General features: G+C 42.7%; 1 protein-coding gene across 1 annotated transcript in view; it reads right to left on the reverse strand.

The window, feature by feature from the left end:
* The window catches only part of LOC127009756 (AP-1 complex subunit gamma-1-like), a 78,852-nt gene that overhangs the window by 50,572 nt on the left and 2,316 nt on the right, over window positions 1-25,964 (reverse strand). Inside the window, 2 exon segments of the mRNA XM_050883137.1 lie at window positions 16,606-16,787; window positions 16,789-16,842. Of these exon segments, the coding sequence (XP_050739094.1) occupies window positions 16,606-16,787; window positions 16,789-16,842 (236 nt within the window).

A 25,964-nucleotide genomic window follows, 5' to 3' on the forward strand; every position in this document is an offset into this window, starting at 1 on the left:
AGTTATCGACGATTTTCAGAAAAACGATGGAAAAAGTTGACGGAAAAAGTGCTAGTGTGACACCGCCTTTAGGTTGCTCCTGAGTGACGTCACGGTTAGACTGTGACGTCATGCTTTCCTATTGGCCAGCAGCTCACTCAGGGACGACTGCTATTGGTCGAGATTTTCTCATAGCAACATTATCCTAATAATAAAATTCACGCCACACTGCAGTGTTGCCAGATTGGGCTACTTATCGCAAATTGGGCTACTTTTGGGAGCGAAAAAACATGTTTTATGGCGTGTCAGAGGTGACTTCCCCAAATGCATATTTTCCCATAGGGTTATAGTCCCCGTTTCGCGGTTTCGCATCGCGCCGAAGTCGAGGCGAAATACTATGACGGCGGGGATGACTGTATTAGAATCTCGAATCTCGATCATAATTGGGACCAAAAATACTGATCGAGATTCGAAATACTGAGATGCGAAGTTAACTTCTTAAGGGGAAAAATGCAATTGGGACCACAGTCTTACCAACTAACCTATATCAATTTTTTTATCAGTTTTTTGCCCTTACGATAATCGTGTTTCTCACTTCCGGATTTTTTCACACCTTGTTGTGGTCCTTGACTCCCATTCTCGCTCTTACCCACCCCCTGGGCCTTTCCACTGGCCGCGGGAAACATAGTGAATGGGATCCAGGTAGCCAAGTATGTAAACAACCTTGACCACACGCTGGCTTTGAACAGCTGACGGGTGGCTGATGATGATGGTGATAATCTGTCAGTGGCATACCCTTTGTATCGGCGCCACCTAAACGGTATTTTTATCAAGGCTTGTGTGTGTGTGTGCGGCTGTGTTTATTATGGGTTTAGGCTTTTCAATTTGCTAATTCTTATTTTCCACATGTTGTATAAGACTTCTTTCTTTTCTTCCATCTCTTCTTTTTCAAAAGGTGGGAGAGCAATCGAAAAAATCAGCGATCGAGATTAGTGTAATTTGATCGAGATAAGTGAATCATGGGTTCTTGATGGTGCAATCGAGATGCGAAATATCGAGATGAGATTGATCGAGATTCGTGACTTTACTGTACACAGTAATCCCTCATCTATCGCGGGGGTTAGGTTCCAGAACTCCCCGCAATAGGTGAAAATCAGCGAAGTGGCGACCTTACATTTATTTTATTACTGATATATATTTTAAGGCTTTATAAACCCTCCCCTCACTCATATAAACCTTTCCCACACTCTTATAAACACTTCCTATACAGGAGGTTCTTGGGTTACGACTGTCTCAACCTATGACGTTTCGTCGTTACGACGTGGTTCCAATAAATGATTTTACAATTCTTGTTTCGACTTCCAACATTTGCCTCGTAAATACGAGCTTCGCGCAAGAACTAGTTTGTTGAGCAGGGCGGAAGAATACTCAGAGACAGGACAATATGAATGTAGCTCACTTCCTTTATAATACAACTAGGTAAATAGGGAAGGGGAAAGGGAGGAGGAGAAGGACAGAGTGAGTGATAAGAAAATACAGATAGAGGATGTAAGAAGGGAGAACAAGGAAAAGGAGTGGAGGAAACAGGGAGAGATAGAGGGTGAAAACAAGAAGAAAGTAGAAGGGAGGAGGAGGGAGGGGCAGTAGGGAGAGTCAGGTCAGGTCCTGAGGGAGAGTCAGGTTTGGGCTTCCAGCAGGACATGACCTGACTCACTTTAGCCCCTCCCTCCACACAATCTTCCCATTTCCTCTTCTCTCTCAGTGTGTGTGTGTGTGTAATTCACAACGGTCTGATCGCGAGTTGGACTCGTAATCGCCAGCAGGTACCCTCCCGTTAAAGCAAGTGCTCATATAGTCGATCTCTTGGTACTGCCAGGACCTCACACACCACACACCCCATCCCCCTTGCTCAAGGGGGGGACAATGTGGTGACAATGAGAACTGGCACGGAGGACCTACAGACACGCCACACCCACAACAGCTTCTTCCTGCCATATAACTGATGCAACAAGTCCATAACTTGGGTAATGGCAGCACAAGCCGCGACAGCCCTTACTTTAGCAGACGACGCCATGTCGATACAGGGCAAGTGCTTTGTTTACGTTGTGGATGTGGAAGCAGACAACCGACCTTGGCCATGTGTGACGCACACCCGGAAAAGTTGGAGTTAATTGCTGGTTGCCCTAGGTGGCGCCAACGCGGTGGGACGAAAAAAGCCCTGTGTAACACCAGCTTACGGATAACCGTGAACTCGCTCCCAGTTGAGCGTCCGGGCATTGCGCGTAGTCAAAATGGTTGGGCCACGGCCATTGTGAAGCCCTATTACACGTATCCGGTTTCCTCTGGCGCCGTCGGTCATGACGCTAGCATATGCTCAAACCGGGCGTGTGATAGCAAATCGGCCGTATGAACGCTCACCCACGGCCGGCGGATGAACTTTCGCCAGTACTAAAGTTGGCGTCACGGCCGTCGTGCGTCACGACTAAGGGCGGGCGTGTAATTGCTCACCGTATGGTATGACATCAGTCTGGCACCTGACAGTGGAACGTCGCCACCATGACAAGCTCTTGCGCCAGTGATTTCTTGAGTGACTTCATAGAAATTTATCGAAATGAGCCATGTTTGTGGTTCATTAAATCTAAGGATTATTCAAACAGAGAAGTGAGAAATGCAGCATATGGTAAATTAGTAAATAAACTTCAAGAAATTGATCCTAGTGCCAATAAAGATACTGTTGTTAAGAAAATAAACAACTTGAGGGACATTAGTAATTTCCAGGGGGGGGGGGGGGGGGACCCCTGGAGGTAAAGTTGGAATAGTTATTTTCTCAACAAGATCGTGGGCTATGACTGAGAAGTTTATGAAAAAATGGAAAATTATCGTCTTAACTTAATTTGGTAGTTAAGTAGTTAGGCTTTTACCATTGTTAATAAACCTGGGAGCGAATTTTATTTATATTTGCAAGAGGGGCGCGGAAGGAAAGGCCTATTCCTTGAGGGGGCGGTAGTAAAAAGTCTAATTGCTTCTCTCATGCAAGTGTCCTTTTTTTCTATTAAAGGTGATACCTGACTTAAGAGTTCCAAATATGTGTCATGATCCATTCGCATGTAGTTAAACCAGTCATCTTTTTCTAGTGCTAGTTCCTTCATTAAGTTAACATGAGAGTATTTTTGTCGTTTACACAGCCAGGGTTTGGACCAAATCTTCCTTTTTCTTGTTTTCACCTTCAAACAGCACGCTAGAGCAATAGCAACGAGATTGTCGTCGAGAGAAGGCATGTCACTCCTCCACCACATCCAGTGCTACACTGACCCACTTGCCACCGGCCGTTCAAATACGTGTAATAACTCTAGCCGTAGGCCAGAATTTTCCTACGGCGCCGTAGGCCAGGTTGGCCGTAGGAAACCGGATACGTGTAATAGGGGCTTGACAGCGCCTCAAGGCAGTGAAGCCGCTGATTGGGTGAGCGTCGGCGATAACGTCATCGGACTCCTAGCCAATCACAAACGTGTTTTCAGAACTCACCCAATTGTAAGGCAGCCTCCTTCAACTGCGGCCTCAAAACGACTCGTTCCCTCTCTCTCTCTCTCTCTCTCTCTCTCTCTCTCTCTCTCTCTCTCTCTCTCTCTCTCTCTTGCCATAGCCACAATGTTTGGAGGAAAACATCCAGTGTGATGCTACTTTTAACCCCTTCACTGCGGCCGGGCCAAAAAAGCGCCCCGTGCCGTATCTCAGATCGCCACGCGCACCAAATTTCAAATGTCGCTATTAAATATAACAAGTTTTCAGCCATAAACTCAACATAATCATCATGTATTATATATGAAAACATGCAGAATTAAATGGTGCACATAAAGAAACTCACTACGGCCGTGCAAAAACAGCGCCCCGTGCCATATCTAGGATCGCCGTGCACGCCAGATTTCAAATGTCGCTATTGAATACAACAAGTTTTCAACCATAAACTCAACATAATCATGTATTATATATGAAAACATGCAAATTAAATGTTGCACATAAAGAAACATATATTAATTAATAATTTTGAGATGTAAGCATAAATATAGAGATAAAATAACTTGTATACAGGTAACTCTCGATTTACGCGAGTATGTGTCCTTGAAGAGGTCACGTAAATCAAAAACAATGTAAATCAAACAAGAGGTTGGTTTCTATTGAAAAATAAATATTCACTTCATTCAGTGGAGAGAGAGAGAGAGAGAGAGAGAGAGAGAGAGAGAGAGAGAGAGAGAGAGAGCGAGAGAGAGTGAGCGAGAGAGAGAGAGAGAGAGAGAGAGAGAGAGAGAGAGAGAGAGACTATCCTATCACTGAGATATCCACTCAGGCACTCAGTCTCAGCCTCACTTGTGTGAGGAAGAAATGAGGGACACCATGAGCGACTGGCTCGTATTGTTACGGTGCCGAGCAGTCTGGTACGGTACCATACCATCTCAACTGGTATCGTTAGTACCAGAACTAGTACCGGTGCCTGCCCACCCCTATTGTTGAGTAGCGTGGCAGCGTAGGTACTGTATTGTTGTTCAAGTGGCGCGCGGGAAGAACTGAGCTCAGCTGTGCGGCCGCGGCGCCGTGTGAGTCCAGTTGCGTGAGACATCTGGTGGCCACTCCATAAAATATCGCGTATAAGTGAAAAAAACGTGTAAATTAAACACCGATTTGAATTTTTTAACCCGCATTATTTCAAAAACGCGTAAACCAACCTCGCCTAAATCGAGAATTACCTGGGGTGCTTTCAGCAGACGTTCTGGTAGAACAGTGTTGCCACTCACGCCATAGCTACTTGGTGCGACAAGCGGGAAAGCTAAAAAATCCTAAATTTTTTTCTTCCATGACAATCTGTATGAAACCGAAACCGTACCATTGTAAGGGCCACCGGCAACCCTCCCATAACTGTGTGTGTGTGTGTTTCTGTGTGCGCAGGAACATCACGACACCGTAGCTACCACTTATCCACGCGTGATGCTTCACGTGAGTTGCCGATGCACGCTTCGAACCCGCGAGGAGAATCGGTGTTGTTGACTGATCTCCGTCTGTTAATATCCGCAGTGACCTTCAGCCTTCTGCCAGCAACATACATCTACTCCACTCCGCTGAGGTCCTCATTTAGAAGACATTGTAGCAGTCACCGCTCAAATTCCGTGTTCCTTCCCCTCAGTGACAAGAAAATGGGGTGCTGCAAAGAAAGACTTAAGATTCTGTGTTCTCATGTTTAATGTTCATCGTCGATCCTTTACTCCCTCTGTCTAGTAGCGTCTTCAATGTTTAACTTTCCTTGTCCTCGTTTATCTTCCACTGTCTGTCTTCTTCCTTCTATTGTCAAATTATACACATAGTTCCACATATACACCAACACTTAAATGTCACCCACACTTCACAACATTCACATAAACGCATACACAAACAGACACCTTTTCTTAGTGTCTTGTCTATGTCGATGACCTCTGTAAGTTTGTCTAAATAAAGTAACCCTGGCGGATATGACTTCCTCTATCTGTGAACCGATTAGCACTTAGAACACTCGCTACCACCAACAACATCACTTTCGTGGGCTGAAGTGATTCTCTCTCTGCCTGTTCAAGCTGCTGTTTAGAGAGGGGACGGAACTCTTATCCTGCCGCCTCCAGTCTCGTCTTGAGCTGTGCTACGTTACATCTGTGCTACTGTCACGACCCCACACCAGGTGATCTTTAACCTTGTTCTATTTAACCTCCCCACAGTGTTGGCCTAAAGGCTGTGTTGTTGCTATACTTGAATTACTATGGTGAGGTTTAATAGACGGTTATATCACTGCTACGTGTTTGGGGAAGTTCATTGTTGATGTTTGTACACCTTTGTGGTGATTGTGTGCACAGTGTTCCTTGGTTGTTCTGATTGACTTCCGTGTATCCGCATATATATATATATATATATATATATATATATATATATATATATATAGATATAGATATCTATATATATATATTGTGGGTGAGTGGTTAGCGTGAGGGCGCAGCGTCCAGGACACAAGTTTGTGTCCCGCCCACTGACACAAGCTGGAATTTTTGTCACCACCGAGTGGCATAAGACTACCCACATGCTGTACTGAAAACCACCTATCAACCCAGACTCTAGATTCTCTTAAAAAAAGGATCAAAGATCAGCTCTGGGGGGACAGCATTAGCCAAGCAAGATGGTGTTACTAAAAACAATTGCCTTCACCATAACAGGCTGGGGCCGATAATCAGGGTCCATCAAGAAAGCCTACTGGCACCATAAGCAGAATATTAAAAAAATAATAATAATAATAAATAAATAAATACACCTGACATTTCAAGGCAACCCTGAAAGTGGTGGGTTATTATTTTACTTTCATGGTGGTTAAGACATAGTAGGGGACGGGTAAAGATTATTTCATACTTGCCAAGCGTCAGTGATTTTTTTTTTTTCCCCCCTAAAATTGCTCCTCATATATATTGACATGAAGGAGAAATAACAAAATTTGTCACCAGGTGATCTGGCAATTTGTCTAAATTGCTGACAACTGGCTGGGATCAATGAAATGTGTAATCTTTGGTGAGTTCAACTTTTAATGCCTGGTAAATTTTGAATTTTAAATTTAAATGTACGAAAATAAGCTTATTTCACGTGCTGATGATACAACTCCATACTCATCTGTTCACTCTCCTAGTAACAGAGATGAAGTTGCTGCATCTCTGAATACGGACTTGGCAATGATCACCGCTTGGTGTCAACTTTGGTACATGAAGCTTAATGCTAATAAAATGCATTCCAGTACCATCAGTAGATCCTGTACCTTGAACCAACCTCATCCTTGTTTGCACATTTTTGGTGGACAGATTTTTTTATTTATTTTTTATTTATTTATTTATTTATTTATTTATTTATTTATTTTTTTTACAACAAATGAGACGGCTCAAGGGCAACAAAAAGTGTAGAAAAAAAAGCCCACTACTCACCGCTCCCATAATAGACAAAAGTAAAGAATGGCCAAATGAAAGGTCAATTTCAGGTGGAGAGGTATCTTGATACACTCTTCTTGAAGGAGGTCAAGTCATAGGCAGGAGGAAATGCAGACGAAGGAAGGCTGTTCCAGAGTTTACCAGTGTAAGGGATGAAAGAGTGAAGATACTGGTTAACTCTTGCATATGGAATTTGGACAGTGGCGTACCGAGAGGGGGGGCCATGGGGCCATGGCCCCCCCCTTATGCCAAGAAAAAATAATAATGAATAAATACTTATTACACGAGAATAATAGGAATTAGTGTTACGATTATGAATGTGTGTGTGTGTGTGGAGTTGAGAGCTCAGTGGCACCGAGTGACTGAGTTATTAGCCCCTTTGTAGTCTGGGAGCTAGCAAACATTTAATTCACATCTCGAGTACAAAAGGTTTGAGGTATGGAGTTGTTAGGATGATGGCTGGGGACCAAAAAAATGCAACTCTTAAGTGACACTTTTGGGGACACCACCAGGGGGAGCTGTTAACAAAACCCCCAGATATTGGTTTCAAACACATCTTTGAGTACATTCATCAAACCTGTGCTAAATGACTCTCTGATAGAGTAGGAACCACATGAAATAACTCTTAAGCGGCCGCCATGGGGATAAGTCCATTTCTGAGTGACCAGTAGGGGGCGCCCCTGCAACATTTAAATCACATCTGGAGTACATCCACAAAACCTATTGGAAAATGTTCCTTGGGTCTTACTGCATCTATAACAACTCATCTGAGTTGTCACCTTTGGGGATTAACCCTTTTCTGAGGGGGTCGAATGTGATCATGACCAACATATTGATATAAAGCACATATTACGTACATGCTCAAAACAGGTGCTGAACTGTTCTCTAGTGTGTTCTTCATCATTATGTTGACGTCTGAGTTGTCACCTATGGGGATTAACCCATTTCTGAGGGGGTCAAAGGTGATCATGGAATGACCACGCCCATCTTGATATAAAGCACATATCACATTATATGCTCAAAACAGGTGCTCAAGTGTTCTCTAGTATGTTCTTTACCAAATTATGTACACTTCTGAGTTGTCACCTATGGGGTTAATAATTTTCTGACATTATCAATTCAAAGAAAATGTCCCACTGGAAAATTATCATCTCAACCAAGCGCATGCATAGTATGTAAATTCAACTCTGTGCCGGGCTTGATATTGAGGTATACAGGGAACTACTTTAGGAAACAACTTTATTGTGTTACAAAATTCGCCATTGCTGAAGCAAAGGAATCAACATTACAAACTATGTACAAAGCAAATGAAATTCATGAGTAAATAATTCTGCAAAAGACCTTCACCCAGAAAACTCCTGCCATCAATTGTGCCTCTTCTATATTTCGTTCTAAATCAAAGCCAAGTAGCATAGTCCATTATGCCAAGAATAATTTCTTGATCATGCCTACAACTTCATAAAACAAAATCACATCTGTTGCCAACTAATCCGCTAATTATCCAACCATATTCAAAATAACACTTTTCATGTCAGTGTTTACAATTATTATGTGACATCTGTGGGAACATAATGATAAATGAAAATGACCTTGGACTAACTTCTTTCATCGTCATCAGAGCTTTCGGCGCCTTCTTCATCTGATGATGCGATTTCCATGCTGTTATCAGGGTCCTCCTCCTCTCCCAAATCTCGCCCTTCCTCAGGGACCAAACCTGCCGGCATTTGTTCCCCTTCAAACCATATTGGCATATAGTTGCCATCTACCAACTGCCAGCCATCCCTTTCTTTCGGATCCTGCATGATTTCCAGCTGATCTGCATTTGCCCACATTTTTTATACAAATGCCACACGGTTGATGTGCATGTTGCACTCCGATTCGCAAGGAGGTATCCCACTTGCATCAATGCCTTTAAGTTTGGCAAGAGGGTTGTTTCCCTTCATTTTAGGTCCATAGCTATTCTCAAATTTCTGGTATCTGTGTTTATTCAATGCTGTACCAGCTTTCTTTCATAGATACTGGCTGTGAAGTGTTGCAAGGTTGCCCTGCTGGTTTCAGTTGTCTCATCCCTTGCGATCTGTGCAAAAGCATTTTGGACATCTGGCATTTTGGACATCAGTTGAAATGGACGTACATTTGCTTTGTACATAGTTTGTAATGTTGATTCCTTTGCTTCAGCAATGGCGAATTTTGTAACACAATAAAGTTGTTTCCTAAAGTAGTTCCCTGTATACCTCAATATCAAGCCCGGTACAGAGTTGAATTTACATACTATGCATGCGCTTGGTTGAGATGATAATTTTCCAGTGGGACATTTTCTTTGAATTGATAATGTCAGAAAATTATTAACCCCCATAGGTGACAACTCAGAAGTGTACATAATTTGGTAAAGAACATACTAGAGAACACTTGAGCACCTGTTTTGAGCATATACGTGATATGTGCTTTATATCAAGATGTGGGCGTGGTCATTCCATGATCACCTTTTGACCCCCTCAGAAATGGGTTAATCCCCATAGGTGACAACTCAGACGTCAACATAATGATGAAGAACACACTGAGAACAGTTCAGCACCTGTTTTGAGCATGTACGCATATGTGCTTTATATCAATATGTGGGCGTGCATTTCATGATCACATTCGACCCCTCAGAAAAGGGTTAATCTCAAAGGTGACAACTCAGATGAGTTGTTATAGATGCAGTAAGACCCAAGGAACATTTTCCAATAGGTTTTGTGGATGTACTCAGGATGTGATTTAAATGTTGCGCCCCCTACTGGTCACTCAGAAATGGACTTATCCCATGGCCGCTTAAGAGTTATTTCATGTGGTTCCTACTCTATCAGAGAGTCATTTAGCACAGGTTTGATGAATGTACTCAAAGATGTGTTTGAAACCAATATCTGGGGGTTTTGTTAACAGCTCCCCCTGGTGGTGTCCCCAAAAGTGTCACTTAAGAGTTGCATTTTTTTGGTCCCCAGCCATCATCCTAACAACTCCATACCTCAAACCTTTTGTACTCGAGATGTGAATTAAATGTATGCTAGCTCCCAGACTATTGGTTTTGTTTTCAGTTAATTAATGGCAGGATATAAGGTGTGTTATGAGTGAAAAAAAGTAAGGTGATAAAGTGATGGTTTCATAAAATTGTGGGATAAGTGCAATGTCATTGTCCACTGAAAGCGGTGGAGGGGTGTTTTTAGAGGGAAAAAGAGGAATACAAGACAGAGACACAAGCACGAAAGTCGTAACTGTAAGCCGTCTTTCCTTTTTACCTCTCATATTTACTTGATTTTAAGTGTAAGGTGCTGTCAAAGTGATTGGAGGATTATATAATTATACTGTAGAGGCACAAAGCGAACTTGTCTGGTGACAGTGGTGAGTATGTAAGGTGCTTCTGTATTATGACGGGGAGAGTGGCAGGCGACGCGAGACGCGTATGGGACCTGAAAGGTCAACCTTTGTCGCTATATTACCACCTTTAATGACTGTTTTTTTGCTTGACAGTGGACAGTGTAGAGTGGCCGAGTAACTTGTGTATGTTCAGCACCTGAACAATGGAGCTGCTGAGTTGAATAAGAGCAGGTGATCTATTTTGAGAAACATTCATTGACGACGTAGGCTCACGTGGCCATAGTCTATTCATGTTATTCATATAATATTTTCTGACCACAAATTCCAAATTTCTGACAATTATGACTGATAAAATTCACTTTCTCTTTACCTAGTACTATTCTTTATAGCGTGTAATTTCTTGATTCACGCATGCTTGAGATTTGTGCCTTCCCATTCTTTACATAATTCCTCCCTTTTTTTTTTTTTTTTTTTTTATTTTTTTTTTTTTTATTTTTTTTTTTTTAGGCATCTTCCCGGTGGGGCCTGATGGTCGGCCCAAGGCTTCTTCTAGGTGGGGCCTGATGGTCGGCCCAAGGCTTCTTCTAGGTGGGGCCTGATGGTCGGCCCAGCCCGTTCTGGCGCAGGCGAGTGTTTATAGTGGCGCCATCTTGCATTGGCTCATGCTGCCCCCCGGAACTCGTTCTTGATTCGCTTGGACGGCTTCCTCTAGAGTCCGGGTTGATGGGTGGCCTTCAGGACAGCATGTGGGTAGTTTTAAGCCACTCGGCGGTGACTGAAAAATCCGAGTGGTAGCGTGGGGATTCGAACCCGTGTCGTCCATCACGCGGTGAATGTGGGCCCAGTACGCTACCAGTTCGGCCACCGCCTACCCATAAATGGTTATGGAATGGCTATGAAACGTCAGAAAACACTGCACTATCTGGTGCAAGAAAGTCACCACTAACTCAACTGATGCCCCAGACAATTCAGTTAATCAGGTAGGTAAATAATGATGAAATAATGAATAAGAGTAATTACTGCAAAACACGGTGGTTGAAGAATCAGTAGGCAATTAAGCCTAATCTTCAGTGAAGTATATCCTGCAGTAGTGGCATTACTTGACGATTTATCTACGAACAGGGACTCTGAAGTAATTGGACAAGCAACTGCTTTCAAGAAAGCAATAAGTGACCCAGGTTTTCTCATGAGTTTGGAAGTGCTTACCTCAGTTCTAAGTGTCACTAAACCCTTGCCAGAGAAGCTTCAGGGGTCACAACAAGAACTGATGGGAGCTCTTGGAAGTGTACAGAGCTGCATAGATGTACTTCAGTCCTATCGTGATGGAGATAAGTTCAACCAACTTTTTGCCCAAGCTGAGGAAAGGTACGGAAATATCATCCAGCCAGAAGCCTTGAACAATCAGTGGTCGTCAGAAACATAAGGCTAACCCTCAATCAGCAACTCCGCAGGAATACTATCGAGGAGCTATTTTTCTCCCATTTTTGGACTCTGTGCTAACACAACTCAGGGAAAGGTTTGCATCTGAACACTATAGGATGCATCTCACGTGTGGGGGGGCTCCACTCACACAGCTCTTCTGGATAGAGTGGAGTCTAAGGCTCTTCGCCTCATCAGCTCTCCTCCTCATACTGATAGTCTTCTACCTCTTAAATTCCGACGCGATGTTGCCTCTCTTTCTATCTTCTATCGCTATTTTCACGCTGACTGCTCTTCTGAACTTGCTTAACTGCATGCCTCCCCCCCCTCCCATGGCCCCACTGCACACGACTTTCTACTCATGCTCATCCCTATACTGTCCAAACCCCTTATGCAAGAGTTAACCAGCATCTTCACTCTTTCATCCCTCACGCTGGTAAACTTTGGAGCAATCTTCCTTCATCTGTATTTCCTCCTGTCTACAACTTGAACTCTTTCAAGAGGAGGGTATCAGGACACCTCTCCTCCCGAAATTGACCTCTCTTTCGGCCACCTCTTTTGATTATTTTTTTAGGAGCAGCGAGTAGCGAGCTTTTTTATTATTGTTTCCTTTTTTTGTGCCCTTGAGCTGTCTCCTTTGTTGTAAAAAAAAAAAAAAAAAAAAAGGAGTCTTTTGTTGGGAAATCTTGTTCCCTCTCTTTCAGTTGAAACTGATTTTAGGGAACTGAAGGAGGCAGTTGAATTTTATGGAAAATTTCTTGGTGATGCAGATCTCGTTGAAGCTGAATATCTACGGTGGCAGAGTTATTGGAAGCGTCATGAATCTCATGAGAGGGCAAAGCAAGTTCTTGAGAGTCGAGACATTGGCATGTCCCAAAAAATTGGGCACATATCCAAATCTTTCCACCTTATTGCAGATTTTTTCAACTCTACCTGTCAGCACTTCCACCAATGAGCGATTCTTTAGTGTCCTTAAATTGCTTAAAACATACCTTAGGAACACAATAACATGAATTATGATCAATGACAATGACCTAAATCTTGATCATGATAAAGTCCTTGATGAATTTGCATGTAAGAACAGACGCCTAAATTTGAGGTAAACCAGTTTCAATGTCTTGTTGTTAACGGTAACTAATTCATCTAGTTAATTCTTATTTTATATTCATAAAATACCTGACCCACTTTCTTTCCATGTATCTTGTAAAAATATGTATTACAGCAGCAGCCTGTATAACCGAGGACTACACAACATGTATGAATATAACTTTTTTCCTTGCCAGTATATTACTTTTTTATCAGAACATGTAGTTCTAAAGTAAGTAGTGTTGTTTTGAGCGTAAATCTTTGCAGTGCAAATTACAGAAATGAACGAGATTAAAAGCAATGTTCGCTCAAGTAACAAAATAAATACGTTTCAAATTATTGAAATGCTCCAGATTTATGTTGTATATATATGCTACCAACAAACTTCTAAAATGTACAATGTATATGTATGCATCAATGCATGTATTTATAAAAAAAAAAAGAGAGAGAGAGAGATTTAGCCTAACGGTCTAACCCAAATACCCAAGCTGTATGGGATCCCCGCGCTTAGGAATATTCTGGTCGAAGAAAAAAATAATATAGATAGATAGATAGATAGATAGATAGATATTGACCCCCCTATTCAATTTTCTGGGTACACCACTGGGTTTGGACATTATAGGGATGAGCTAGAGTAGAAAATCAAGTGCAGTGGGGCCATGGGAGGGGGGAAGGCATGCAGTTAGCAAGTTCAGAAGAGCAGTCAGCATGAAAATATCGATAGAAGATAGAGAGGCAACATGGCAGCCGAATTTAAGAGGTAGAAGACTGTCAGTATGAGGAGGGGAGTTGATGAGACGAAGAGCCTTTGACTCTACTTTGTCCAAGAGAGCTGTGTGAGTGGAGCCCCCCAAAACACATGAGAAAAACTGGTGGAGACGATACAGAACACCCAACCTCGAGGAAGCTGATTTAGTGAGAGGAGATACGGAGTTTCCAGTTGAGATTTTGAGTTAAGGATAGACCAAGGATGTTTAGGGAAGGAGAAGGTGACAGCTGAGTGTTGTAGAAGAATAGAGGATAGGCATTTGGAAGATTGTGTCAAGTTGATAGGTGAAGAAATTGATTTTCTTTTCCCAGTCGGAAATAATAGTAAGGTCTGAGGTTAAGCGTTCTGCAGCCTCCAGCCTGGAATCGTCTAGTTCTTGTTGAGTTGGCCTTCTATCAAAAGAAGTTGGGAAATGCAGAGTAGAGTCATCAGCATAAGAATGGATAGGACAGTTCATTTTGGAAAGATCATCAATGAACAACAGAAAAAGAGTGGGAGAAAGAACAGAGCCCTAAAGAACACCACTGTTGATAGGTTTAGGGGAAGAACAGTGACCGTCTACTACAGCATTAAGGATGTTTCTAGTATCCATCTGTTGGGAGTCACTCTTGATTCTAAACTGACATTTGAGAAGCATATCTGTTCCATGTCTTCCACTATTGCACAGAAGACAGGCTTACTTCGGAAATGCTTCAAAACATTCGTTTGTGACTCAACTGTAATCAAATCTTTTTATGCATTCATTTTGCCCCACTTTGAGTATTGTGCTCCTGTTTGGATGTCTGCTGCTAATTGCTATTTAAAGTTACTTGACAGAGCTATTAATTCAATTAACCCGTACAGTACAGGACGATTTTTTTTTTTCCCCCCGAAAACGTCAGCAGACCCTTTTCAGGGCTTCACGAGTCATGGCTGTGGTACGGTGGACCATAAAAAGGGCTCACCATAAAACACCTAATTCAAGCTAATTGTAGGTGGTGGTGGCATAGCGCAACCCACCATGAATGCCCTAGTTCATTGTGGTGGACGAGTGATCTTGATGTGGGTTTTTTTTGTCATAGGTGGTGCTGTAAGGTCATGGCATACTGAATTAGCTACCCATACAGTAATCACTTGTCAAATTCTCTATAGTAGACCACAAGCGACTCTCGGCTTGATGCCACGCGTCACGAGACTGTTTATTTTGTAACAAACACAACCCAATAAGAATGGAGTTTGAGTACAAGTAAATATTTTTAACGGCTTTATGGTTATGAGAGGAGTACTCTGATGTATGTTCCATGCTCTTTTCTAAGTCTCAAAATGCAGTGTAATTTTGTCGTTTCTCGGCCACTTCTCAGCTTTCCCATAGCCGAAGCCCACGGGTTAACAATGATCTTTGTGATGGGAAAAGTGGAAAAATAAGAAAAAAACATATGTCATGGACCTAGTTTTCACAGAACTCCATGCAGTGTTATCAGAGTGCTGGAAACGGCCCCAATGATGGTTTATAGAGGATTTGACAAGTGATAGAGGCCAGGTAGCCCATTTTTTGTGGCTCACAGGTGTAGAATACTTCAGAGAGCACCATTTCATTGAGTAAAGTGTGGGATTTCCAGAATTTTAGCTCACTCGTACACATATAATACCTTACACAAACGGTATTTCCTATAGCCTATATCCTCCTCATCTTGCACGTAATCCTTGTCCGAACCAGTCTGACAGTGCTCCCACATCTTCTTCAGATGAGGAAACCTCACACTCACTATCTATTGCCATAGCCGTGACTGTGGCTAAAAGAATGGGTCACTGCGACATTATTTACGCGGATCTTGATCTTGATGTCACAGGTGGCTTGGGATTCCTCCCTAGCTTGGGTAGTGTTGCCAATGCTACAGATGCACTGCAGTGTTGCCATTGTCTACAGCAGTCTCTGTAGCAAAAAAAAACCTGCTACACCCACTGTACCAGTGTCTAGCAAGCCCTAACATATATATGCGTCGGCAGTATTGTACAGGTTAAATCTATTTCTCTGGCACTTGTTCTTGATCTTGATCATCGGTGTCAAGTTGGTGCCCTTAGCATTTTATTTAAAGTTTTTAAGAATAATCGACATGCCTTACACAATGCTTTGCCTGATCCTTTTACTCCTGCCTGGGTCACAAGGTTTTCTCTTTGTCAAAACGATCTTGCTTTTAATCCTATGAATTTTTGTCCGTCGTTCACAAATTTATGGAATCAGTTACCCAATGAGATTGTCCTTTCTGCAGACATTTCTACATTTGGGTAGGAGGTGGCGGAGTGGTTAGTGTACAGGCCCCGCATTCACCGCGTGATGGACGACACAGGTTCAAATCTGCCACTACCACCTGGGATTTTTCAGTCACTGCCGAGTGGCTTAAGACTACCCACATGCTGTCCTGAAGACCACCCACCAACCCAGACTCTAAAGGAAACCGACCAAGTGAATCAAGAACGAGCTCCGGGGGGCAGCGTGAGCCAAGAAAAGATGGCGCCACTATAAAACACTTGCCTGCACCATGACGGGCTGGGGCCAACTACCATCCAGGTCCCTCAAGAAAGCCTACCGGCACTGTAGGCTGGCACGTAAAAATAAATAAATAAATAAATAAATAAATAAATAAAAAAATTAAAAATTTGTCTCGTTTGAATGTCTTTTTGAAACTAATTTTATTTTTCCTCCTTTTGGCTTTGACTGGCCAGTTTCTTAACTATTCATTGCCTTTGCTTCTCTCCAATACCTTTTGGTATTTTGAATGGCTCAACTTGTTGTATCTGCACCCTGGAGGGAGGATTTGGTAGCTTATCATAATAATAATAATAATAATAATAATAATAATAATAATAATAATTAATGGCTGGTAAATTTTAAATGTACTTGTGAGTGGCTGGTCCATTGCAACGCTGATTTTCAGGGTTGCAAGATAAACCGAACTTATAGATGACAATGTGTTCTTTATATGTTTTATACCTTACCAGATAATAGGGCAATTTTAGAATCTTTAAAGAAGAACTTACCATGATTCTTCTCAGACAGGAGGGAGCGAGTGGCAGGGAGAAACATTTCCATCAGCTCTGGAACTCTCAGAATTATTCTCAAGGCACATACAGCAGCCTTTTTCCTAATGTATGCATTGGAGGACTTGAGGAGCCTTTCTACTTCCCCTGCCAAATCTCGCGACATTTCTGGGGAAGCAATTAGCCAGTGTGCAAAGTGCCAATCCTTGTACAAATTGCGTTGAAGAATTTAAGTCACTGGAAAGTAAATATGTAGGAGTTAGCACATCAGCATGGAGCAGTATCACTTATTGCTTATAATTCTGTCAAACAATTTATGACCAGTTTTCTGATAAGTCTGAAGAATAAGAACTGATGAATTGAAACTTTATCAAATCTCTAATACTCCTAAAGTTCCTAAAATAATGTACAAATCTCTATACCTATAGTGTAAAATCTATCATACAAATATATATTAAAACTAATAAGACATAACATTTATGTTCAACAAGTACTGTAAAAAGTACATAACATCATTAATTAATTAGACTACGAGGCATTATGTAAGCATACCACGTGTTATGTTAGAAAGGAAACTTGAAAGGATTCAAAGGATTGCGACCAAGATGGTGCAGGTAACTCTCGATTTACACAAGTATTGTGTCCTTGAAGAGGTCGCGTAAATCAAAAAACAATGTAAATCAAACAAGAGGTAGGTTTGTATCAAAAAATAAATATTCACTTTATTCACTGGAGAGAGAGAGAGAGAGAGAGAGAGAGAGAGAGAGAGAGAGAGAGAGAGAGAGAGAGAGAGAGAGAGAGAGAGAGAGAGAGAGAGAGAGAGAGAGAGAGAGAGAGAGAGAGAGAGAGAGAGAGAGAGAGAGAGCATATCGCCGAGATATCCACTCAGGCACTCAGTCTCAGCCTCACTCGTGTGAGGAAGAAATGAGGGATGAGCGACTGGCTAGTATTGGTACCGGTACCGAGCAGTCTGGTACCGGTACCATACCATACAGCTGGTACCGTTAGTACTGGTACTGGTACTGGTACCGGTACCTGCCCACCCCTATAAATGTTGAGTAACGTACTGTAATGTTGTTCATGTGGCAGCAAGAGAGAGATTATCCATATCGCCAAAATATCTACTCAGGCACTCAATTTCAGCCTCACTCGTGTGAGGAAGAAATGAGGGACACCATAAGCAACTGGCTAGTATTGGTACCGGTACCGAGCAGTCTGTTAATGGTTACGGTACCCATGCCGTCTAGCTGGTACCATTAGTACCGGTACTGGTACCAGTACCAGCCCACCCCTATTGTTGAGTAGCGTGGCAGCGTGGGTACCGTATTGTTGTTCAAGTGGCGCGCGGGAAGAACTGAGCTCAGCTGTGTGGCAGCGGAGCCGTGTGAGTCCAGTTGCGTGAGACATCTGGTGGTCAATCCATAAAATATCGCGTAGTGAAAAAACGTGTAAATTAAACATTTCTTTGGATTTTGGACCCAGCGTTATTTCAAAAATGCGTAAACCAAACTCGCGTAAATCGAGTTACCTGTACCAGAACTATCAAGCCTGCCATACGAGAATAGATTAGAAGAACTGGGCTTCCCAACACTGGAAGAAAGAAGAGAAAGAGGAGACCTGCTAGTGTTGTACAGGAATACGACTGGAAAGGAAGCGTAAGAAACGATTTAATCAAGATGGAAGGGAGGAGGCAACTAAGGGTACAGGGTAAGAAATTGAGAAAAGGGACTTATCTGAAAGACTTAAAAGAAGTTCCATACAGGAATGTGGATACAAGGAATGGACTTAGCATAGACATTATTAAAGCGGGCAGTGTCCATAAAATGAAGGAAGAGTTGGACAAATATAGATTGGGAGACAGGACTGACCGAGCCTGAGCTCAGGCCCTGTATATTACAAATGGGCAAATACAAATAGGTAAATACACACTGTGTAGCAAAAGGCATTACATCTAAGACGGTGTGTGTGTGTGTGTGTGTTTACCTAGTTGTATTTACCTAGTTGTGACATACAGGAAAGAGCTAGGCTCAAGGCTGTCCTGGCTCCATATCCTCTTATCCAACTTTTCCTTAAAATCATGAATGTTTCTTGCACAAACCACCTCCTCCTCCAGTCCATTCCATAGCTCAGTGCTTCTGTTTGGGAAGCTAAACTTTTTCACATCTCGCCTACACGTGGTCGCCCTCAACTTCTTTCCATGTCCACTCGTTTCTCTCTCGCTCCACACACAGGTCCTCTCTGTCCAGATTCTCTACCCCGCCACCCTGTACACCATTATCAGGTCTTTTTCTTCTTCTTCTCTTCAGGTTGTGAGCCCCATGCTATCGAGTCTCCCTCATAAGTTCGATCCCAAGTTCCGGTACCATCTTAGTTGCCGCTCTCTGTACTCTTTCCAGCTTTCTTATGCTCTTCTTTTCGTGAGGAGACCAGACCACTGCTGCATACTCCAACCTTGGCCTTATCATTGTGACTATTATTTTCTTCATCATCTCTTCATCCAAATACACAAATGCCGTCCTTATGTTCCTCAGCAAATTCATAGTTTGTCCCGTTATCCTGTTGATGTGTTTGTCCGGTGACATGTTCTCTGAGACAGTCACTCCCAAATCTTTTTCTTCCACTCCTCTGCATATTATCTCACTTCCCATCTTATAATCATATTCACATCTTCTACCACTCCTACCAAACTCTATTTTTTTACATTTCCCAAGGTTGAACTCCATCTGCCATGTACCACTCCACTCCCATATTTTATCCAGGTCCCTCTGCAATGCCTCACAGTCCTTCACATCATTGACTCGTCTCAATAGCTTTGCTTCATCTGCAAACAAACTCACATAGCTGGTCACCCGTCCACCATATCATTTATATAAACAGCAAACATTATTGGCGCCAACACTGAACCTTGTGGGACCCCACTCCTCACTGGGCACCAGTTGGAAACCTTGTTCTTGATTATTCTCCTCATTTCCCTGTTATTTAGGAAGTCCTCCAGCCACTTAATCAGTCCATCACCCACTCCACCCCTATTTTTTTATTTTCCAAATTAGTCTTCTGTGCGGTACTTTGTCGAATGCCTTTTTCAAATCCAGGTACACTCCATCCCCCCCCAGCCTTCTCTCTCTTGTATTAAATTTGTCACCCTTGAGTAATAACATAACCAGTTGGTGACACAAGATCTCCCTCTCCTGAATCCAAACTGGCAATCCGAGATAATTCTTTCTCTTTCTAAAAAATCCGACCACCTGTTTTTGACTAGCCTCTCACATATCTTCGCAACCACACCAGTGAGTGATACCGGTCTGTAATTTAATGGGTCCTCTCTCTTTCCTCCTTTATATATTGGTACTATGTTTGCTCTCTTCCAATCTTGTGGTACCCTTCCTTCACTCAGGGAGGCACTCATTACGGAGTGCAGTTACTCTGCAAGTTACTCACTATATTCTTTCAGGATCCACCCTGATACTTCATCCGGCCCTGTCGCCTTTCTTACATCCAGCTTATTCAAGCTTTCCTTGACCTCCTGGACCGTTAACTGTATCTCCTGCATAACCCTTCCTCTTTCCTGGCCCGGTGGTTGTAATGAATCGTCTTCCTTTTGTGAAAACTTTTGAAAGCTGTTGTTCATCACTTCTGCCATCTCTGCTGGGTCTTCATATGTAGTTCCATCCATTTTCAGTTTATCGATTGTTTCTCTATTCTTTAATTTGTCGTTCACATGTCTATAAAATAATTTAGGTTGGTCTTTGCATTTGTCGATTATATCTTTTTCATATTTCCGTTTTTCTTCTCTTCTAATCTTTGTATATTCATTCCTTGCTTGTCTGAAATTGTTCCATGCGTTGATTCTTCCTCATCTCCTCCATCCCTTGGAGAAGTGTGTGTGTGTGTGTGTGTGTGTGTGTGTGTATTTACCTAGTTGTATTTACCTAGTTGTGACATACGGGAAAAGAGTTACGCTCGCGCTGTCCCGTCTCCATATCCGCTCTTGTCCAACTTTTCCTTAAAATCATGAATGTTTCTTGCACAAACCACCTCCTCCTCCAGTCTATTCCATAGCTCAATGCTTCTGTTTGGGAAGCCAAACTTTTTCACATCTCGCCTACACGTGGTCACCCTCAACTTCTTTCCATGTCCTCTCGTTTCTCTCTCGTTCCACACACACAGGTCCTCTCTATCCAAATGATCCACTCTGTTTGCCACCCTGTACACCGCTATCAGGTCTCCTCTTTCTCTTTTTCTCTCCAAGGTTGTGAGCCCCATGCTATTGAGTCTCTCCTCATAAGTCCAATCTCTAAGTTCCAGTACCATCTTAGTTGCCACTCTCTGCACTCTTTCCAGCTTTCTTATGTTTTTCTTTTCATGAGGAGACCAGACCACTGCTGCATACTCCAACCTTGGCCTTATCATTGTAACTATTATTTTCTTCATCATCTCCTCATCCAAATACACAAATGCCGTCCTTATGTTCCTCAGCAAATTCAGAGTTTGTCCCATCATCCTATTAATGTATTTCTCCGGTGACATGTTCTCTGAGACAGTCACTCCCAAATTTTTTTCTTCCACTCCTCTGCATATTATTTCACTTCCCATCTCATAATCATATTCACATTTTCTTCCACTCCTACCAAACTCTATTTTTTTACATTTCCCAAGGTTGAACTCCATCTGCCATGTACCACTCCACTCCCATAATTTATCCAGGTCCCTCTGCAATGCCTCACAGTCCTTCACATCATTGACTCGTCTCAATAGCTTTGCTTCATCTGCAAACAAACTCACAGCTGGTCACTCCGTCCACCATATCATTTATATAAACAGCAAACATTATTGGTGCTAACACCGAACCTTGCGGAACCCCACTCATCACAGGGCACCAGTTCGAAACCTTGTCCCTGATTATCGTCCTCATTTCCCTGTTAGTTAGGAAGTCCTCCAGCCACTTAATCAGTCCATCACCCACTCCACCCCTATTTTTAATTTTACAAATTAGTCTTCTGTGCGGTACTTTGTCGAACGCCTTTTTCAAATTCAGGTACACTCCATCCCCCCAGCCTTCTCTCTCTTGTATTAAATCTGTCACCCTTCAGTAATAACACAACAAGTTGGTGACACAAGATCTCCCTCTCCTGAATCCAAACTGGCAATCTGAGATAATTTTCTCACTTTCTAAGAAATCCAACCACCTGTTTTTAACCAGCCTCTCGCATATCTTTGCAACCACACTAGTGAGTGATACCGGTCTGTAATTTAATGGGTCCTCTCTCTTGCCTCCCTTAAAAATTGGCACTATGTTTGCTCTCTTCCAATCTTGTGGTACCCTTCCTTCACTCAGGGAGGCACTCATTATGAAGTGCAGTTTCTCTGCAAGTTGCTCACTACATTCTTTCAAGATCCACCCTGATACTCCATCCAGCCCTGTCGCCTTTCTTACATCTAGCTTGTTCAAACTTTCCTTGACCTCCTGCACTGTTAACTGTATCTCCTGCATAACCCTTCCTCTTTCCTGGCCTGGGGGTTGTACAAATTCGTCATCTTTTGTGAAAACTCTATGGAAGCTGTTATTCATCACTTCTCCCATCTCTGCTGGGTCCTCATATGAAGCTCCATCCATTTTCAGTTTATCGATTGTTTCTCTTATTCTTTAATTTGCCGTTCACATGTCTATAGAATAGTTTGGGTTGGTCTTTGCACTTGTCAATTATATCTTTTTCATATTTCCGTTTTTCTTCTCTTCTAATCTTTGTACATTCATTCCTTGCTTGTTTGTAATCGTTCCACAAGTTGATTCTTCTTCGTCTCCTCCATCCCTTCCAAGCTTCCTCCTTTCTCTTTCTAGCTGCCTCGCATCTTTTGTTAAACCATTCCTTTTTACCAACATCCTTTTTGGTTACCTTGGGGACATATCTATTTTTGGCTTCTTTGTATAGCTTTAAAAACTCCTCCCACTTATCTTGTGTACTCTTGGCTTTGTACAGCCCACTCCAATTTACATTTTCAAAAAAAGTTCTCATGCTAACAAAGTCTGCCTTACAGTAGTTGCTTCTCCCAGTTTTGTGATCCTCTTTTCGGTCAATCATTCTCTTTTCTGTTACTTCAAATTCCACAACAGCATGGTCACTCTTTGCTATTGGACAATTTACCTTAAGATTTTCTAATATTTCCAGCTCCTTGCTAAATACCAGGTCTAGTCTTGATGCCTTGCCTTCTTTCCCGAATCTTGTATGTTCCTTAATCCAATTGCCAGTTTTTTTTTTTTTTTTTTTTTTTTACAACAAAGGAGGCAGCTCAAGGCACACAAAAAAAGAAATAATAAAAAAGGCCCACTACTGCTGCTCCTAAACAAACAAAAGAGGTGGCGAAAGGAAGAACAAATACGGGAGGAGAGGTGTCCTGATACCCTCCTCTTGAAAGAGTTCAAGTCATAGGCAGGAGGAAATACAGATGAAGGAAGATTGTTCCAGAGTTTACCAGCGTGAGGGATGAAAGAGTGAAGATGCTGGTTAACTCTTGCATAAGGGGTTTGGACAGTATAGGGATGAGCATGAGTAGAAAGTCGAGTGCAGTGGGGCCGCGGAGGGGAGGCATGCAGTTAGCAAGTTCAGAAGAGCAGTCAGCGTGGAAATATCGATAGAAGATAGAAAGAGAGGCAACATTGCGGCGGAATTTAAGAGGTAGAAGACTATCAGTATGAGGAGGAGAGCTGATGAGACGAAGAGCCTTAGCCTCCACTCTGTCCAGAAGAGCTGTGTGAGTGGAGCCCCCCCACACATGAGATGCATACTCCATACGAGGGCGGACAAGGCCCCTGTATATGGACAGCAACTGTGCAGGGGAGAAGAACTGGCGGAGACGGTACAGAACGCCCAGCCTCGAGGAAACTGATTTAGTAAGAGATGAGATATGAAGTTTCCAGTTGAGATTTTGAGTTAAGGATAGACCGAGGATGTTTAGTGTTGAGGAAGATGATAGCTGGGTGTTGTCAAAGAATAGGGGATAGTTGTTTGGAAGATTGTGTCGAGTGGATAGGTGGAGAAACTGTGTTTTTGAGGCGTTGAAGGACACCAGGTTCTTCTTGCCCCAATCAGAAATAATAGTAAGGTCTGAGGCTAAGCATTCTGAAGCCTCCAGCCTTGAGTCGTTAAGTTCCTGAAGAGTGGATCTTCTATTAAAAGAAGTTGAGTAATGCAGAGTGGAATCATCGGCTTAGGAAAGGATAGGACAGTTCGTTTTGGAAAGAAGATCATCAATGAACAACAGAAAAAGAGTGGGAGATAGGACAGAACCCTGTGGGACACCACTGTTAATAGATTTAGGGGAAGATCAGTGACCGTCTACCACGGCAGAAATAGAACGGTCAGAAAGGAAACTGGAGATAAAGGTACAGAGAGAAGGATAGAAACTGTAGGAGGGTAGTTTAGAAAGCAAAGACTTGTGCCAGACCCTATCAAAAGCTTTTGATATGTCCAGCGCAATAGCAAAAGTTTCACCGAAACGGCTAAAAGAGGATGACCAAGAGTCAGTTAAGAAGGCTAGGAGATCACCAGTAGAACGCCCTTATGAACCCATACTGGCTATCAGATATAATGTCAGAAGTGGAAAGGTGCTTTGAATCTTCCGGTTAAGGATTGATTCAAAAGCTTTAGATAGACAAGAAAGTAAAGCTATAGGACGGTAGTTTGAGGGATTGGAAGCGGTCACCTTCTTAGGCACAGGCTGTATGAAGGCATACTTCCAGCAAGAAGGAAAGGTAGATGTTGACAGGCAGAGGCAAAGAGTTTGACCAGGCAGGGTGACAGCACGGAGGCACAGTTTTTAAGGACAATAGGAGGCACTCCATCAGGTCCATAAGCCTTCTGAGGATTGAGGCCAGAGAGGGCATAGAAAACATCATTTTGAAGAAACTTTATAACAGGCATAAAGGAGTCAGAGGGGGGATGAGTAGGAGGAATATGCCCAGAATCGTCCAGAGTGGAGATTTTAGAAAAAGTTTGAGAGAAGAGTTCAGCCTTAGAGATAGATGAGACGGCAGTGTTGCCGTCAGGACTGAGGAGTGGAGGGAAAGATGAAGAAGTGAAGTTGGAGATGTTTTTGGCTAGATGCCAGAAGTCACGGGAAGAGTTAGAGAAAGCAAGGTTTTGACATTTTCTATTAATGAAAGAATTTTTGGTTAGTCGGAGAATAGATTTGGCACAATTTCGGGCAGAAATGTAAAGTTCATAATTAGCATTAGTTTGAAGGCTCTGGTACCTTTTGTGAGCTACCTCTCTATCATTGACAGCATGAGAACAAGCGTGATTAAACCAAGGCTTTTTAGCGTGAGGAGTAGAGAAAGAACGAGGAATGTATGCCTCCATTCCAGAGACAATCACCTCTGTGATGCGCTGAGCACACAGAAGGGTCTCTATCCTGGAAGCAATAATCATTCCACGGGAAATCGGAAAAGTACATCCTCAGGTCGTCCCACCGAGCTGAAGCAAAATGCCAGAAGCATCGCCTCTTCGGTGGGTCCAGAGGGTGTACAGGAGCGATAGGACAGGATGCAGAAATAAGACTGTGATCGGAGGAACCCAACGGAGAGAACAGTTTGACAGAATAAGCAGAAGGGTTTGAGGTAAGGAAGAGGTCTAGAATGTTGGGCCGATCTCCAAGACGGTCGGGAATACGTGTAAGGTGCTGGACCAACTACTCTAGTTCATTGAGGATAGCATGAGATTGGCAAGCTTGATCACCAGGCGGCTGGTCGGTGAAAGAGGATGAAAGCCAAAGCTGGTGGTAGAGCATTGAAATATCCTTTCAGGATGGAGATTTCCAGCAGAAAGGGAAGGAGTGGGCTCAAGATGTACTCCGGTACTTTGGGGTTCAAATTGTCAAAAGAATTTTACATAATTAGTAGGGATTGAATTGAGAGGTATTAAACCTTCACAGATGTATTTAGTAATAGAATGACAATAAGTCTTAGCCAGATGGGTAGAAGATACAGAAGAGTCTGGGTCGTGGGCACAGTGTAAGCTCAGTGATCGTTGCAGCACATGGGCGCAACATCCAGCTTTAGATTGAAATTTATAGGATAGAGATAGTGGAGGAACAGAGTAGAGACTGCTTGTCAGTAGCCTCAGAAACCTGCTTAGCTAACCTCGAAACCTCCTTAGCTAACCCTACAAATTGCTACCAATTCCAACGATGCAACTCTGGTATTTTACCAGGACCGTATTATTCTCAAACTCTGGATCTTACCAAAATTAAGGAGGGAAAGAGGTGCTGGTGTTCTGGTACCAGAATATGGAGACCAACACACAACTCATAGCCAGCTCTGTCAGTGCCACGAAGACATTGAAGCCACTAAGACAATGAGGTAT

This window comes from Eriocheir sinensis, chromosome 41 (genome assembly GCF_024679095.1).
Source record: "Eriocheir sinensis breed Jianghai 21 chromosome 41, ASM2467909v1, whole genome shotgun sequence".
NCBI lineage: Eukaryota > Metazoa > Arthropoda > Malacostraca > Decapoda > Varunidae > Eriocheir > Eriocheir sinensis.